The sequence below is a fragment of the Sminthopsis crassicaudata genome, chromosome 1 (genome assembly GCF_048593235.1).
Source record: "Sminthopsis crassicaudata isolate SCR6 chromosome 1, ASM4859323v1, whole genome shotgun sequence".
Lineage (NCBI taxonomy): Eukaryota > Metazoa > Chordata > Mammalia > Dasyuromorphia > Dasyuridae > Sminthopsis > Sminthopsis crassicaudata.
The window spans coordinates 666288921-666301185 of NC_133617.1; the positions used below are offsets into that span (position 1 = coordinate 666288921).

The 12265-nt window shown below is 38.8% G+C and overlaps 1 protein-coding gene across 1 annotated transcript in view; it reads left to right on the forward strand.

Annotated features, from left to right (window-relative positions):
• The window catches only part of OBSCN (obscurin, cytoskeletal calmodulin and titin-interacting RhoGEF), a 318398-nt gene that overhangs the window by 183169 nt on the left and 122964 nt on the right, over nucleotides 1–12265 (forward strand). The window contains 1 exon segment of the mRNA XM_074282618.1: nucleotides 3384–3650. Coding sequence (XP_074138719.1) covers nucleotides 3384–3650 — 267 coding nt within the window.

The window sequence follows — 12265 nt, forward strand, 5'->3', positions numbered from 1 at the left end:
TTATAAATTTTGTAACTACAAAACACATAATACACACATACCATAGAGTTAGGAGCTGGACCTCAGATTGCATTAGTTCTCCCCCCCAATAGTATTTTTTTTCAATTACATATAAAGATAGTTTTCAACATTCATTTTCATAAGATTTTGAATTCCAAATTTATCCTCCCTCTTTCCCTCCTCCATCCCCAAAATAACAATCTGATATTGATTATACATGCACAATCATAATAAACATTTTTTCACATTAGTCACATTGTAAAAGAAGAATCAGAACAAAAGGGAAAACCATAAGAAAGAAAACATAGTGAAAGATGTATGTTTCAATTCTGCATTCAAACTCCCCAGCTCTTTCTCTGAATGTGGGTGGCATTTTCCATCATGAGTCTTTTGGAATTGTCTTGGATCACTGTATCTCTGAGAAGAGCTAGCTGCCAGTCATAGTTGATTTTTGCACAATGTTGCTATTACTGTGTACAGTGTTCTCCTGGTTCTGCTCACTTTACTCAGAATTTGGATTGCATTTGCCAATGCGGATTGGCACCTTCTCTACAACATAAAGTTTTAGAGAATTAGCTAGAGCATCAAGAAATTGACTTGACCAGGGTCACACAGGCCTGCCTTTTGACACCACAAACCTCACAAACCATATATTGGTCTGAAAATAAGCCACATTTTCCTCTAAATCTGACTTGAGTAAAATCTGAATGTAGTCTATAATCATGTTAATTTTCAATGAACATCTATATTTTTTTTAAAAAAATTATTGAAGCTTTTTATTTACAGGACATATGCATGGGTAATTTTTCAACATTGACCCTTGCAAAATTTTCTGTACCAACTTTTTCCCTCCTTCCCTTCACCCCCTCCCTTAAATGGCAGGTAGACCAATACATGTTAAAAATGTTAAAGAATATGTTGAATACAATATATGTATATATATTTATACAATCATCTTGCTGCATAAGAAAAATCAGAACATCTATATTGTTTTCTTTCAAATAATAGTAGCAACTATGTTATCTTGAGCACTTGACTTTTTATTAAAATGCATTCCTTACAATTAATCTAAAGAAAGAAAATACAAACATTATCATCTCCATTTTCTAGAATAAAGGAAAGAAAGCTCACCTTGCCCAAGTGGGAGAACTAGAGCTCAAACTTAGGTTTTCCTGATTCTAACCTCAGTGTTCAAATTGTGATCTATATTCAAGGATTGGATTATTGAGAACAACAGAATATTAATAAACATATACACAAAATTAATTCATTGGTAGAGGATTTTCCACATACTCTCCTGTGTAGAAGTTTGAAAATGGTCCCAAGGAAGGCCAAACACACTGATTATTGGCCAAATGGACAGAAAAATGTTCTGCAAGGTTGGCATTAATAGGAGGCTTTCCAGTATTTGCTTAAGGAGCACTCAGGGCTTGATGGATGAGGTGGTATACCCCTAAGCCTTAAAGCCTGAGAGGTCAGGGCTCTCAAGCTAGATATGCTGTTCATACCTTAGAAACAGATGACCTGATATGATGTTAGCTTTGGGATGTCCCAAGTGGTAAAACTCTGTCCAGATTGGTGGTGCTGAAGTGTCAGATGGAGAATGATTATTCAATGTTCTACCCACGTAGTCCTGATAGCAAGAGACCCTTATCATCTAACAGCCCCATTGTTTAATTTAAGACACATTTAAGTGTCTGCTAGTTAGAAAGTTCTATCCTGGTCAGTGGAGGAGATAGAAAATTAGATAAAATAATCATTCTGCTTATAATCTAGTAAGCCCATAAATTTGCCTGCTCCCTTGCCTGTAGAGATGACACAGACTTAAAATTTGTTTTTGGATCTCTTTAGATTGGAAGAGTTTGTCTGATCTTAAGTATACACTGACTCAATCCCTTTGATCATGGCATCTCAGCATCTAGGCTCCTTTGGTTCAGAGAATAAAGTACCTTCTCTAAGAAAAAAACCCTGTCATGCATGTTCTGTGCCATGGTCCAGAGTTTCAGAGAAATGCCCCACAAAGGAAAGAAAAAAAAGCTGGAAAATGCATTTTCCTAAAGTCTGGTGCCTGATTTCCATTAGTCTTATGCTGACTTCTTTCAGGCTTGGGATGTATATGTTGTTGCTTGGCCAGCTCAAGCAATCTATCTGAATTATCCATCTCTGCTAAACACACACACACACACACACACACACACACACACACACACACACACACACACACAGCCTGGGACTGTCAGCTGCTTTTATCTGGGGACCATGGAGAGCAGCCCTCCAGGATCCTCCCCTTGGCCTCCCTCCCATACCCTGGCAGATAAGCTGATGAGCTTATATGGCATTTCATCTTGTTGATAGCAGCAATGAATGCTGGGAAGCTGGGAACAAACAAGCTCTGGCTCCCTGCAGGGAGCAATTAACTGTAGGACTAGAGTAGCAATAAGCCTTTGGCATTATCTAGGCGCTGAAGTTATTCTGCAGCTGCAGAATTCAGAACAGTGCAGTTGCAACCATGATAATTGGAAGACCATATGTACAAGGGAGCTGCTGTGATCGATCACAGTAGTCCTAGGGTCCTGGATTCCTTTCTTTCTGTCATTTCTGTGTCTCGGAGCCAGAGAAGACATTCAGAGAATTGTCCTGGGTATATATTTATTTAGTGTGCACACACAAACACCATTTCTCATGTCTGTCTGGGGCATTTCAAGCAAGCAGTATGGAGATTTGGGCAAAGGGGCATCACTCCCATAACAAGGCCAAAAGCTCAGCTGTTTGCTGCTTGTCTGAAATTTCCTATCGAGGACATTTCCTTTTCGATAAGGCCATGCCTTCTTCAAAGGTTACAGGCTTAAATGCCCTGGGCCATAGAGGCAGATTGTGGTTCCATTTCAAATAGAGCTAGAATATCCACTTTTCCTGGACTGCAGCAAAACTGAAACAGAAGGCATGTTGGTGTGAGATGAACAGTATCAGTTTACTAGGGAAGGCACCTTTCAAAACATGTCATGTTCTTAATATTATCCCTAAAAAATGTAAGATTTTATATAAAGACCTTTGCGCCCAATGCCATGCAAGAGGAAATATCTTTGAGTCAACTTTTCCTGGAGAGCTGAGAAGAGTCTTGTGTAGGAGAAATTGGTAAATTATATACCGCATATCTGGAGATCTTGTGGGCCCTTTCTCCTAATCCAGAAGGCAGCACCTCACATCCTTAGTAACTCTGCCCAGCGCACGCTTAGAGCTTGCAGCTAGCTCACCCTGCTACTAAACCCACTAACTGTGGCTAGGCACAGGGCTCCCCATCATTTGCAGCTGTCGATGGAGGGGGGAGGGAGGTGGCCACCCCACCCCACTAATGCATGTCCTCCTGACGTATTGGCCGACAGATCCCACCGTCGAAGTGGTCAGTGCCATGAAGGACCTGACCGTCGAGGAGAACAGCATGGCCGAATTCATATGCCAGTATTCCCGGCCTGTACGGGCCACGTGGAAGATCAATGAGCAGGAGGTCCGTGTGGATGGGCAGCGCATCCTTGTTGAGCAGGATTGGAATGTAGCCAAGCTAACCATTAAACCTGCCCTCCCGTGTGACAGCGGCGTCTATTCTTGTGAAGCGGAGGGCACCCGCGTGGTGGCTCTGCTTGATGTCCAAGGTGAGGCGTGCCTGCAGGCTTGGTCAGGCGTGAGCCCACCACGGGGCAGAAGGCACCTGCCCTGGCTGGACTTAGCCAGAAGAGCTGGGTTCTCATCCCCTAGCTCTGCACTTTTATAGCTGGCTGACCTGGGATGCATTCTATAGAGATATGTGTAGATTATGGATAGATGTTAAATCTATAAGGCTCAGTTTCCTCATCTGTAAAATGAATGGGTTGGATCTAAAATCTTATTTTCCTGTAATTTGACAAAATTTAGTTGTAGCACCTGTTGTTTTAAATTTATGGAGAGATTGAAATGGGGGAACAGAACTCCTTGGACTGAAACCTTCCACAGGCAGAGCTCTGGGGTACATGCTGGAGAGAAATAGAAATAGAAAAGGGGAAAAAAACCAATTGATTCTGTCTAAGAGTTCCCAGTATATGATCCTCATTCTTGGTGGTACCCCAAGTCTGGTGGTGGAAATATACAATCTCCCCACTCTATCTATTAATTCAACAAATATTTACCGTATGTCTCAGAAACTGTGCTAGGTCCTGGGAATACAAAGACATAAGCAAAAGAACCCCTGTGCTATAGGAGTTCTCATTTTACTGGGATGGAAATGGAGAATTCAGCATGCATAAAGATAAATATGTAGGAAATATTCAAAGTAAATACAAAGCAAATTCATGGGGAATCTGGAGGAATCAGAAGACTCATAAAGAGGGATGAGCCTAGAGAGAAGCTATGGTTTCTCAGAGCTCAAGACAAGGAATGATGGGAAGGTCAGGCATTCCAGGGATGGGAAATGGAATACCATGTATGAAGAACAGTCAAGGTCAATTTGATGGAAACATGGAATAAATAAAGAAGAGAGATGTTAGCACAGCTAGATGGCATAGTGGATAGAATACCAGCCCTGAAGTCAGGAGGACCTGAGTTCAAATCTGGTGTGACCCTGAGCAAGTCTCTTAACCCCAATTGCCTAAGCAAAAAAAGAAAGAAAGAAAAAGGAAGAGAAATGTTTGATGAACTTAGAAAGAAAGGCTGGGGCCAGGTTTTAACAGGCTTTGATAAATATCAAACAGAAGTTTGTATTAGATCCTAGAAGTAAGAGAGACCCAGGGAGTTTTTTGAACAGGGGAATGAAACAGTCAGACTTGTATTTAAAGAATATTAATCTGGTGACTGTGAAGAGGATGGATTAGACAGAGGAGAAACTTGAGACAGGGTGACCAATTAGGAGGTCACTGCCGTAGTAGTTTAGGCAACATGTGATAAGAGAGTAAAGCTTGTGAGTGGAGACAAATATGAGAGACATGAGGAGGTACCAACCAGCCTCTTAGGACAGCTTAAACACCTCCTTTCCTCTATCTAGTCCTTTATTTCCCGTATCCATAAGGATACAGCATTTATATAGTACTTCAATGTTCTTTCCTCACAACCTTTAGGATATTAAAAAAATCATTTTGCACATAGGGAACCAGAGGGTCTGAAAGACCTTGAATACATAGGGAAATATATTTTGTATGAATTTAAAGAAAACAATTAATAGGCTATAAACCAGGACATGAGATTAGCATGGGAGGCAAATAGATATGATATTTGTCTTTATCCATACAAAGTCTCATGTTCCTATATAGCTAGCAAGGGGTCATGTGTCATAGGACTTAAAATTTTATAAAGCATTTTCCTTACAATAGCCTGATGAGGCAGGTGGTACCAGGATTATCAGTCTCATTTTGTGGATTAGGAAATAAAGGCTCAGGGAGGTTTAGTCTTTAGTTTTCACAACTGCTAAGTAACAGATCTGGGACTTTTACCCATGACTCCTGTCTCCAAGTGCAATGCACCTATTATTATAGATCCTAGTCTCTCTCCAAAATTCATCTCAAAGTCTTCTCAGCAACTTGAAACTAAACCTGAACTAGAAATTTCCAACAATAGTCCTCAGGCCTCTTCAGCTAAATGTAGACTAAGAATTGTTCTCATGCTTTCTGGATTAGATCCTGGAAAATCATCAAAAACTACCAAATTTAACTATACACCAAACTTCAGTTTCCCTGATCTATAAAATGAAAATAGTACTACTTGCATTGCCTACCTCACAGGGTTATTGAGAGTAAATCATTTTATAACCCTAAAAGGATAAGTACAATGGAAATTATATTGCTACTCCTTTTCAGCAAGGAGATTTTTTTAACATGGTACCAATAATTTTTTTGGCATAGCTTAAACATCCCCTTTTCCATTTTCCAGCTCTTTATTTCCTTGGATCCATAGGGACCTTTCCTAGGGCAATAACTCATTTTATGGTCAGTAATGACAGCTCACTTATGTTGTTTACTTGATACTTTGAAGTTTCAAGGAACTTTCCTTGTAATCTTTGGGATACTTGAAAGAATCAGCATGTCCATTTTACAGAAGGGAAGCCTGAAGATCTGGGAGATTAAGAGTATGTCAACACGGAAGGAGCAATGGTAGAGGCAAAAGATGAGACACTTCTTTGATTCTTTTCTAGTTTCAGATCTTGGGATACGTTTATTAAGTATGTTCTATGTGAAGAGTACAATTCAATGAAGAAGGATCCTTAAGGAAGGTCACAATTGTACCCTTGCCCAAGGAGAAAGGATATATGCAAGGATAACTGTAATATATAATATTTTATGATAAGTGTATGAAAGGAGTGAAGACTATTATGGGTGAAAGATGAAATTACTGAAGAAATGAAGGTTCAAGTTTCTAAGCATATTGATTTATTAAGCAGTGCATGACAATTGCATACAAATTGGGACCAGACCTCTCTAGGTCTGGACCTTGAATACAAAAAGAGAGATTTTTATGTATTAAAAGAAAACAATTAATAAGCTATAAACCAGGAAACAAGATTAGTTAATTTGATTTTTAATAGGAGATTAGAGGATTTTAAAGTTGGGAGAGAAAGCAACAGGTGCAATTCCCTAAAATCAAAACAATGTGTTCCTCTCTTCCCTAAATGTCTGTATTCAATCAGAGAACAAGAAAACAATAACTAATGGTTATAGGGCCAGTTTTCAGATAAGACATATGGCTAGATTGAGATATATAATTGGGAGAAAATTCCTTTGATTAACTTCATTTTATACATAATTTTTATTTATTTCCCCCTAATTACATACCAAAACATTTTAAAATTTCTTTTAAAGTTTTAAATTCCAAATTCTATCTCTCCATCTCTCCTTGAATTAATTTTAGACAAATCTGATAGAGGTGGTCCAGCTTCCCAGCCATGTGAGGCTAAATTCAAACAATGTAATAAAGTTTTTTTCACAATTCTTATAATTGAATACAATTTTCTCACAGGACAGAGATCTGATTAGACCATAATTGAATAGAATAGAAAGGGAATTGAGCTAGATTCAGAATTCAGTCACAAAAGGGAGTCAGTATGGTTCACTCTTTTGCCACAACTCCCTGAAAACCAAAGTGTTGTTGAAGTCTTAGAGTGAGAGGGCTTCCTGAAGGAGGTGGCATTTTGGTTGGACTTTCAAAGATGAGGCTAGAAAGGCATTCAAGGCACTGGAAACAGTAGAAGTAAGTGCATGGAGATGGGTTAGCATAGAGCATATTCAAAGGGTATAGAATCACCAGATTTAGTCAGAATATAGAATGTATGGAAACACATGATATTAATCTTTTGTTTGTTTTTGGTTTTTTGCTGAGGCAATTGGGACTAAGTGACTTGCCCAGAGTCACACAGCTAGGAAGGGTTAAGTGTCTGAGACCAGATTTGAACTCAGGTCCTCCTGACTTCAGGGCTGGTGCTCTATCCACTGCGCCACCTGGCTGCCCCATATGATATTAATCAAAGCTAGAAAGATAAACTGACATTTAATTATGAAGTGTCTTAAATACAAGAAAAAAAGAGTTCGAACTTTATTTGGTAGGCAGCTGGGTACCACGGAAGGATTTTGAACATAGGAGTGACTAACTGTATGTATAAGGGAAATTAATCAATCCTTGCTAAAAGATTGGTTATTGAAATAGCTTTAACTAATAATCTACCACATTCTATTCTTTGAGATTAAAGTGATGAGTGAAAAGGATAGGGATTAGGAAATTGTGGATTAGGAAATAAAGGCTCATGGAGATTTACTCTTAGTTCTTATAGCAGCTGACTAACAGATCTGGGACTTTCACCCATGTCTCCTGTCTCCAAGTGCAGTATACCCATTATTATAGATCCTAATCTCTCTCTAAGGGAGGGTATCTCTAGGAACCAAAATATTTTAGAAAGCAAACATCAAGACAGGAATTAGGAACTGATAGGTAAAGCTAACTGGACAATAAGGTCTTCAGGCCACAGCAGACAGGACGATAAGTATGATATCCCTGAATGGATATCACGTAAGTGAGAAATTTCTGTAAGAAAAAGTAATAGGAGCTATAGTCAAGAAGAGTTATATTGAAAGCCTCAATCAGGGAGGTGATGGTGGTGAGAATGGAAAGAAAGAATCAATGAGACTTGGTAACTGATTGGATTTTAAGGGAAAGGATGCATCAAAGACAATTGTAGTTCTTTGCATGGACAACTGGGAGGATTGGTGGTGCTATTGATTAATACAAAGAAGCCAGAAAAAGGAGCATAAAAGGATAAGAAGATGAAATTTGTGTTAAATAAATTGATCTAGAGACATTCAAATAGAGATGTCTAGTAGGTAATTGTAAATTCCAACCTGGAATTTGAGGAGGGGGTCAGAGATGGTAATGCAGATATAGGAGTCATTGCATTGATACAAGAGTTGAAGTTATGAGATTGGACAAGGTCACCAAGACAAAGGGTTTAAAAAGAGAAGGGGGACACACACACATATACATACATATGTATACATATAAGTTTTTGTTAGTTCTGTTGCTATTGATATAGGGAATTCCTAGATGATGAAAGCTCCTCTATCCATGTAGGTTAGGACCTGCTCTGTAATTTATCTTAGTCTTTCTGGCCAGTTTTCTGTTCACTACTCTGTTATAAAACACTCTGTAACCCCTAAGATACAATATGTCATTACTATTATTGTTATTATTATTACCCACTTACTGACCAAACCGGAAACAACTTCATCAGAGTTATTTCTCAAATAATGATAATACCTTTGGACTTTGCCTGAGTCGCCTCTGTAGCTCTTTCCAGATGAGCCCCAAGACTAAGCCTCAGAAAGAGACTAACACAGTTAGTAACTGTCAAAGTTACTCTTTCAAGGGCACACAACACACAATGCTTGCTGAATTGATCAAGCCCCCAGGGAATCCCATAATTTTGATATTCTAACTCTGTGGGATATTCTCTGACCATTCTAAATCACCAACAATCTATTCTTGCAAAAACTACAGTTCTATGTCCTACATGAAAATTCTGCTTCCTCCTGGATGTAATTCCCCACAGATGCTTTCATTAGATGTCAATATTCCATTCATCCGTATGCTATTGCTCTTGCCTTGTTATTAGTTTGTCCCCGATGGCTTTGCTGTTGCTTACAGTAATGTCCCCAACAGATTGATACAAGCTCGCTCTGACGAGACAGTCTGGTTTCCTGTGGACAGAGACAAAGCAAATTGACAGCTCTTGGATTTTGAAAACACCCATAACCTAATAGAATAAGGGATTTAATCATTGAAGACATTGAAAACATCTTTTCAGCCCCACTCTGACAGTTACTAACTGTGTTAGTCTTTCTCTGAGGCTAGTCTTGGGACTCATCTGAAAAAAAAAAAATAGGGGGTTGGATAAGATAATCTCTAAGGTCTTCTTCCATCTGTTAACCCTGTGATGATAAACTATCTTTTAGATTCTAAAATAAATTTCCAAGAGTCATAAACATTTTGCTTCACACATGAAGAGTAAAACTTTTGAATTCCATGAAAAAGCAAACTTTCATTAAATTTATAGTCTTCAATTAGCAAGCATATATTTTGTTCCCTTCCAGCTGCATAATCCCTGGGGAGATTAAAAAAATCTTCTAAGAAATATACATAGTCAAGCAAAACAAATTTCCATACCAAGTTCAAATATGTTATATCATTGTAAAGATTGAGTCTCTTCTCTCTGCTCTCTGTTAGGAGTTTATTTAAAACTGATCCTCTAGAACTGTAATTTAGGATTAAATTTTGAAGTTATTTGTAAATTCAGTCAATTGTAAAGTGATTGAAAATTGTAAATTAAGTACCTTGAAGGTACAAAATACTGTCTCAAAAATTAGGGGAAATACAAAGTTTAGATTAGACCTAGTTTTTATCTTCATGGAATTCAGTCTAGTAGGAGGATGTCACATAATCTCCAATAAATTTCATACACAATGGTACATGATCACAGCATCAGAAAGGATCAGACAGAGTGCTATATGAAACCCAGGGTGGGTCTGCTACAATCAAAGGTTTCCTGGAAGAGGTGACATCTGGGCACAGATAGGAATCCAAAAATGGGGGGGCTGGGTGAGAGCATGCTGCACGTAAGGAGTAGTGTGAGCAAAGATACAGATGCAGCAAAGAGTGGGATGTTAGCAGCAGCTAGTGAGTATCCAATCTGGTTAGACCCTAGGGGTCGTGGAAGAGTGTTGTATGAAATGAAAAAGTAACATTAGATTGTGAAGAAATTGCAATGCTAGGCTAAGAAGTATGAAAACGAGTCAGATAGCAAGCAGGAGTCATTGAAAAGTTTTGGGCAGAGAGAGAATGTAACTAAATATTTGCTCAAGGAAGGTAAGTCTGGTAGCAGCAAAGCCCAACTAGGAAATTATATTTAATAAACAACTAGAGATGAAGAATATATGGAAAGTTCTCTCTGTATGGATACTAAAATAGTGTGAAGGGAGATGCTAGTGTTTTAAAATAAAATGTATTCCCTATAGATAGTTCTGCCTTTCATCAATTCATACTCATTTTACCTCAGTGGCCCTACCAGCCATCCCAGGCTTTACCTCATCCTTCCCATATTACTCCTTAAAGTACATCTCTGACCATTCCACTCCCTTCCTCAAAGCCACGAGTGAGTAGCTCCTTCTCATGTCCAGGGTCAAGCCCCAACTCCTCACTGTGGCTTTAAAGGCAAACCACCTAATCTTCCCTTCCGTCCTAACTCCTGGCTTGCAGAGGGACTCCGATCCAATGGACTATTTAATCCAACACAGACTATTCAGACTATAAAGTCTCAGGCACTTCCTAGCAAATTATTTAACATCTACCTGCCTCACTTTCCTAAATGGGGTAAAACAGGATTCTTAATAGCACCTACTTGCCTGAGTTGGGAAGATCAAATGACATAATATCTGTAAAAGCACTTAGCAAATTGCCTGCCATGTGTCATTGTTATGTCTGACTCTGTGACCCCATGTAGGATTTTCTTGGCAAAGATACTACAGTAGTTTGCCATTTCCTTCTCCAGCTTATTTACAGGACAGGAAATTGAGGTAAACAGGATTAACTGATTTTCCAGGGTTACACTGCTACTACTTGTCTGAGGCCAGATTTCAACTCAGGTCTTCCCGATTCTAAGACTGACACTATATCCCCTGTATCACTTAGCCACCTGGGCTGGCACATAGTAAGTGCTATATAAATGCTAGTAATTATGGTAATGATCCTGATGATGATGCCAGTGTGCTGGGTCTAAGGCACCATACTGAGTAGTATTATAGATACAAAACTAAAAAGATGTGACGCAGACTCCATGAAATGACAGGGGACTTTGGCCCTTACATCTCATACTCAGTCCTGCTTCCATAGCTCTGTACCTCAAGCATCACAGTGGAAATGGCCCTAGACTTCTATATCAGTTCTGCCATTAATAACAACCAAAGAATTCCAGCATGGGAAGGGATTTCAGTGACCCTTCCAATTCATACTTGACCAAAAACTCTCCCTACAATCAACTTAGTAAACAGTTTACTAGCTTTGGCTTGAAGGCTTCCAATAAGGATTACCCACTATTCCCCCCTCACTGCAAAGCAGCCCATTCAACTGCAGGATAGCTCTATTAGGAAGATTTTCCTGCCATGAGGCTTCAATTTGCCTCATGTTCCATACCCCTGTAAGGATTATCAAAGACTTTATTTACAACAGACCTGTGAAAATGGTGTGTAGCATGGCAAAGATGTTCTTGAAGTCCAAAGATCTGGCTTCACCTCCCTGCTCCACATTTTTCTGAGAAACACTTTTGGTATAATGCAAAGAAATAGCACTGGTTTGGAGATCAAAGAATCTGGGTTTCAGTTTTCTTTGTGATCTTGGATAAGTCCCTTAAATCTTTCAACAACTAGTTCAATTCACAAATATTTATTAAATTTATTAAATGACTATAACATGCAAGCAAGGCAATGGAGACACAAAGACATATAATCCCTGCCTTCAAGTAGCTTATATTCTAGCTTATTTCCTTATTCAGGAAGATTAATCTTTCTAAAACACAGTCACTCTTTAAACAAGATGATGTCTAATATTTCTTATAGGTCTTCCCCTCTGTGCTCCTCACATTCTTGGTCTGTAAAATTCTGTCTCATTTGAATGAGATAGAATTTCTAAAGTCTCTTGCAGATCTCTCATGTGAACATCATGATTCCAATTTTAAGATGTTTCAAAGCTGAAACTCATTTAAGTAATT